This window comes from Pseudophryne corroboree, chromosome 1 (assembly GCF_028390025.1).
Source record: "Pseudophryne corroboree isolate aPseCor3 chromosome 1, aPseCor3.hap2, whole genome shotgun sequence".
Lineage (NCBI taxonomy): Eukaryota > Metazoa > Chordata > Amphibia > Anura > Myobatrachidae > Pseudophryne > Pseudophryne corroboree.
The window spans coordinates 82,667,541-82,673,540 of NC_086444.1; the positions used below are offsets into that span (position 1 = coordinate 82,667,541).

At 44.0% G+C, this 6,000-nt stretch overlaps 1 protein-coding gene across 4 annotated transcripts in view; it reads left to right on the plus strand.

Moving 5' to 3' along the window:
* NIPBL (NIPBL cohesin loading factor) overlaps nt 1-6,000 on the plus strand; it is a 319,095-nt gene that overhangs the window by 116,661 nt on the left and 196,434 nt on the right. For all 4 annotated transcript variants that reach the window (XM_063961101.1, XM_063961110.1, XM_063961082.1 and 1 more), the window contains exon 10: nt 1,717-3,753. In XM_063961101.1, coding sequence (XP_063817171.1) covers nt 1,717-3,753 — 2,037 coding nt within the window. The remainder of the gene's footprint in view (nt 1-1,716; nt 3,754-6,000) is intronic.

Consider the following 6,000-nt stretch of genomic DNA (forward strand, 5'->3'; position numbering starts at 1 on the left):
GTCAGAAAGAGCTCCCCCCAATAAATTATTCTGAACGTAGAGATCCGTTCAATGGAAGTACAGTCCTTTTTTATGTTTTTTTTTTTTACTGGAAATTGTGACGCTAGCAGCCCTGGGAGAAGGTGACGTACAGAATTAGGGGCTAGGATGGTTTCACTTTGTTTACTGACCATGGAGTCATTTTTGAGGCCTTTAAAAAGAAATGACATAAATTAAATGAAACAGAAAGGGTTGGTATCTGGATCCCAGCCTCCCCGCAGACCTAACCGTCTGTCCCTCCTCCCCCACCAGCAGCCGAAACCGAACATCTAAACGCTCCTCACCATTACAAACAATCGGATGCTGGTAGTTGGGACTCCGGCGGCGGTATTTTGATCTATGTCGGAGTTTGATTTATGTTGGCATCTCTTTTGCCGGTATCCTGATCGTCGGTATGGTGACCAGATCCCAATAAAATGCGTCTATTTATTTAGTTTTTAAAACTTCATGTACAATTTAGTGCGTGTTATTGGGCATAATGACACCTGTTAGTTACAGCAGAGATTAGCGAGTATATTTGAGAGTACCTCTCGGCATATTTGCATTTGTCCATACTCGTTAGTTACTGTTACCGGCTGCGCCATTACTGGACAGAGGGATTTTATGACTAGAGCTGAGGCTATTGCCGGTGATAGGATTGTTCATAAAGCTGACGACAAAAAGAGTAAGAAAATGCTTCTGTGCTGCTTATTAGATGCTCACATTTGCCTTCTCAACCAGACGCTTACTTTATATTGATCTTTCAAATTATAAATGATTCTTAGTCTGGGTACACACTGTCCAGTGTGCACCCGATCTATCGTACAAGCTGCCGGCTCATACGATGTATATCGGTCACATCGGACAGTGTGTATGGGTGATATTGTATATGATGTGCGTTGTATAGACGTCACATTTCATTTGTTTTGCACTTGAGAGCAGTAGTTATGTGACAGCCCTGCATGCTCCGGAAAAGTGGTGGATGCGATCACCACCGATACATCGTACAGTGTGTATGCACTTATGATATATCGTTTGCGAGGTTGCATCAGCCTGACACCTTACATTGTGTACCCAGCCTTACGCTCCATGTCGGTGTACCTTAGTAGGTATTCCTTGAATGTGGCACTACTGAGTCCCAGTGCACAAACGCCAAATGAAACAAAGGTTTTCTATGAACATTTGTTCAAGATTTCCTTTTTCTCCCCACATTTGGGACAGTCTGGTAACTGTGTTCATGGTAGTACTGATTTGTTCTTGATTAGTATTCTGCCTACAAAATGTTGTGCTCTTGCTAGGACAATAGTACACTGCTCTTTGTACCTAGTTCACACTGTAGCTTTTCAGTCACCTCTTTATATCAGAGTTGTGTAAAGTCGCTTTCTACATCCACATGTGCAATAGCTTTTGTCATAGCCCAGAGCAACATGTAGAAAACAGCCAGAAAGATAAAACGTTACGTTCAGTAAAAGCTTCCAGTAGAATGTGTATAAACCTGCAAGTTAAAGTAACATGAAGGTGAAACTTTAAATCATGAGACTAATAGCCCTGTGACCCCCATACTCCCCCCTCCCCTTAAGATATGACAGATGAAACTATCTGGAGCGGTTATCAGTTTTTGGTAATTCCTGCAGTGATCTGTATTCACCTGAGTCTGACACAGATTTCTAATATGAACCTGTTTCTGTCCTTTCTTAGATAAACCCTTAAAGAAGAGGAAGCAAGACTCCTACCCATTAGAAGCTGGAGGTGCTACTGGAGGAAACAGACCAGCTTCCCAGGAGACCAGTGCTGCAGGAAATGGGTCACGGCCAGCAGCTTTAATGGTTAGCATTGATCTTCTGCATGCCGGCAGAGGGGACTCTCAGGCAACTGTAACTCAGGACTCAGACGTAGTAAAGAAACCAGAAGAAGCAAAACCTTGTAATGATGGACCTGTTTCTGCAACTCCAGAGGACCCTGTTGTAGTCCCTAAAAATATCCCTGAAATTCACCCAGGGACACCGAGAAAGAAGTCGGAGTCTGAAGCTGAGAGTCTTGAGAAGTCCATCAAAAGCACACCTGCAAAGCAACCAGCTGAGGGTACGCAGGAGGAGTCGGTGAAAGAAAGCAAACCGTGCGACATCAAGGCCGAGCCTCCAGAGAACATAGAGGAAGCGATGATTTGTGAAGACAGCAAAAATGAGGCAAAGCCTGAAATATGTGAGAAGAGTTGTGAGGACAACCCAGTGGAGAGTAAAACAGGAGCAATGTTACCGGAGGACGTAAAGACAGAGACACCCCTTGGTGATGCCACAAAAGAGTCCAAACCCTGTGACAAACCCTGTGACAAACCCTGTGACAAACCCTGTGACAAACCCTGTGACAAACCCTGTGACAAACCAGAGGATATGAAACTAAATGAAAGTGTCAAGGACTCTAATAAAGATGAGAATAAGCAGGAGCAGAAACAGAGGCCCAGTACCCCAAAGCAGCGAGGTGAAGGAAAGTCTGACAATCCCAAACAAAAGTCTGAGGGAAGGCAAGACGCTGCACCAAGACAGAAGAGTGATGGTAAACCAGAACAACCGAGGCAAAAGAGTGAGGGCAAGTCTGAACCATCCAAACCGACAGGAGATGGAAAGCCTGATACAGCCAAGCAGCGGACGGATGGACGTACTGATAATCCTAAACAGAAAACTGATGGGCGTCAAGAGACTCCCAAAAATAAAAATGAAGGTAAGCCAGAAACACCTAAGCAAAAGAACGATGGCCGACCTGAAACACCAAGGCAAAGGAGTGAGGGGCGACAGGAAAGTCACAGACAAAAGAGCGATGACCGCCCTGTTATGACTAGGCAAAAAAGCGATGGGCGCACAGAAACCCCAAAACACAGACATGATAACCGAAGGGACTCCATCAGACTCTCATCTGACAAGAAAACGGATTCATCCAAACACAAAACCGATTCCAAGAGCGTATCTCCTAGGCTCAAGCCTGAGAGCCGCTCTGATGGGACAAAGCAGAGAGTAGATGGGAGGCCAGGTCATGAGTCTTCGCGGCGCGATTCCGAAAATCCAAAACAAAAAGCAGAGGACAAGAGTGATGCAGATAAACACAGGGGAGATTCGCCAAGGGTCAGGAGGCCAGAGTCTTTGAGATCATTTAACAAGAATGAACCGGATTCGAAACCTGGGAATAAACCTGATCCATCCAAAACGGATAAATCTGAACGAAAGCATCGGAACGATTCAGATGAGTCGAAGGACAGGCTTTCTTCTGGAGAACAGAAACTAAGGCCCGGAAGCCCTCGGATTAGATCTGACAGTAAACCGGATCCCAGTAAATCCAAACCAGATAAATCTGCATTAAGATCGCCTCAAAATAAAGACGAGAAAAGGACTGATGGTAACAAAAGTAAGGTGGACGGGAATAAGACGCATGGTGACAACAAAGCGGGGTTTACAAGTCGTATGTTGGGTGGGAGTCAGGGTACACTGAAAAACTTTGTCATTCCAAAACTCAATCGGGATAAGGATGGCAAAGTCACACAGGATCCTAAACGGTTGGAATTAAAAAGGGAACAGAGAGATGATAAAAAGGGTTTTGTGGAAGATCTAAATAAAGGAGCAAAGCCGGTGGTGGTTCTTCAGAAGCTGTCTTTGGATGAAGTACAAAAATTGATTAAGGAAAGAGAGGACAAGTCCAAGGGGTCCTTCAAGTCCAATAAAAACAAGCCATCAAAATCCAGCAAAGGTAATATATTTAAGTTTCTTGATTTAATTGTTGTTTTATATGAACAGAAAACTGCGAGAGAGGTGACCTCTAATGTTCCTATGCACGTGAGGTTCCTCAGCCGAAAACCATGAGAGCTATGCTGAGTGTTCAGCTGGAATCACTGTGTGGTTCAGATTGACAGCTCATTCTTGTTTTATATACTACTTATTTCCTTTTGTTTATTGGGTTTCTGGTTCAACGTTAAACATTGTTTTGTGCCATCACTTGTGAAATATGTAAATTTCTGATGTAGGCAATGTCTTCAGGAAAGGCGTAACTGTTCAAATAGTACGCTTCAGTGACTCAGTCGTGCCCTGGTTTGTCATTGCCGTAGCATCAGGCCGTATAAGGGTGATATGGAGTTTATGGAAATGCTTTGTCGCTAAATTAGTTTTGAGCTTTTGTTATCTCTGTTGTTACTTTCTAAGTTTTCTGCTGTGTCTCAGTTGCAAGTTAAAGTAGTGAGATCCGCCTCTTATCAGCAGCCAGTAAACGTTATATATTATATTCCAGACCTTTTGCTTTCACTTTCTAAACTTCTCTAGATCAGTGTCAGAATCTCATTGGTTGGCACCACCGTCGCCTATTGCACCAGTTTACATGTGTTCCCCCGCTGTGCTATAAATAGTCGCTGACTTTATTTTCTGCTGTGCCTCTAAGTATGGAAGGTGTAAATGAATATAAAAGATTGCCACGGAGCTCATGGTTTCTGTGAGCAAGTTTAAATATTTTTTCTAAGTCATTGGGCGAGATTCAAATCCCCGGTGGTAGCAAGCTGAAATGCGTGTAAAGAGACCCTGGTTGGGCATTTCACGCTCGCGCCCATTACTTTAGTCGGGTTTAGGTGCTTTGCGGGGAATTTGAGTATCGCCCCTTGAACTGCCGTCACTTTAGACGGGAGATCGAGAGTGCGCTAACATTTAAATCCCCCCACAGTGTATTTTTAAATGACTACATTTAACGTGAAATGAGAAAATACAAGCATGTTTACTTTTTCTATGGCTTATATGTATTACTGTAGGGATGTGTCACATGATCAGTTAAACATCACATTTTAAGCGCTGCTTTATGGTTGCACACAAATAAGTGTTCCCTCCGTGCCACCAATTTCAGTCAATAAACGCAGGCTAGGAGACACTACTTCTGTCAGAAGTTCATGTGACAGAGAAATCTGAGTTGTCTTTGTTTTTCCTATTGCGCATATACAGTTAATTCTGTGTTAAAAAAAAAACAACAACAAAAAAACATAATTGGTTGATGGCCATAGATATACATGCTGTCGGGATATCGACGCCGGAATCTTGACCACTTCAAATGCCGACGTGGTCTGTGAAACCCATAGAGTGGGAATAGAACCTGTGGTGAGCACGCTAAGGGCTTTGTTACGCTCGCCCCTCTTCCGGCATACTAGCGGCCGGGATCCCGGCGTCTGTATGCTGACCGCCGGGATCACGACTGCTGGTCACCCAACCCCATTACACATCACAATTAGGGACATGCAGTGTAAACCGATATAAGGGAAAAATGGTAGTCTGTTGTAAAATTGGATTCTCTGTTTATGTGTAGTGTATAAAATGAATGGAGACAGCCTATTTGTACACATTCTCATCATTGCTGCTATTAGGGGCTGATTTATCATACGCAGCGAGTTTTAAAACTCGTTGAATATGATAAATGGTGCTCCAGCCAATCAACTGCTAACTATCGTGTTTGAAAAATGACTGTTGGTGCTCCAGCCAATCAGCTCCCATATATCATAGTATGGAGTTTTAAACCTTGCTGCGTATGATAAAACTTGTTGACAAATCAGTGCCATTGTCTGAATATAAACCTGCCCCATGCTTGTATATTGCGGTCCGCTCTGGGCAGTTCACTGTTTCAGCGTGTTTGGCAGCACCTTTTCTGATCCTTATGGGAATGACAGAAAACGTGGCCAAAGCGAACTACGGATGTGTCCTTGTCCGTTTAGCCTCCGTTTGCCATGCGACGCCAGATGCTTGGCGGGAGTGAGCTGACGGATCTCATGCGACTCTGCCTGCACTGTGCATCTTTATCGCCTGCAAATGCACTTCCGTCACAATGCGATGCAACTAGGACACACCAGGAGACTGCTGATTAATTTGATGTGTGACACTTGTATATCTGTATGTGACTGAGTCTGTATATGAAACACAACGGAACGTGGCATGGAAAAAACCTGCGGCCACTGCATTGGAGCACTTCGTA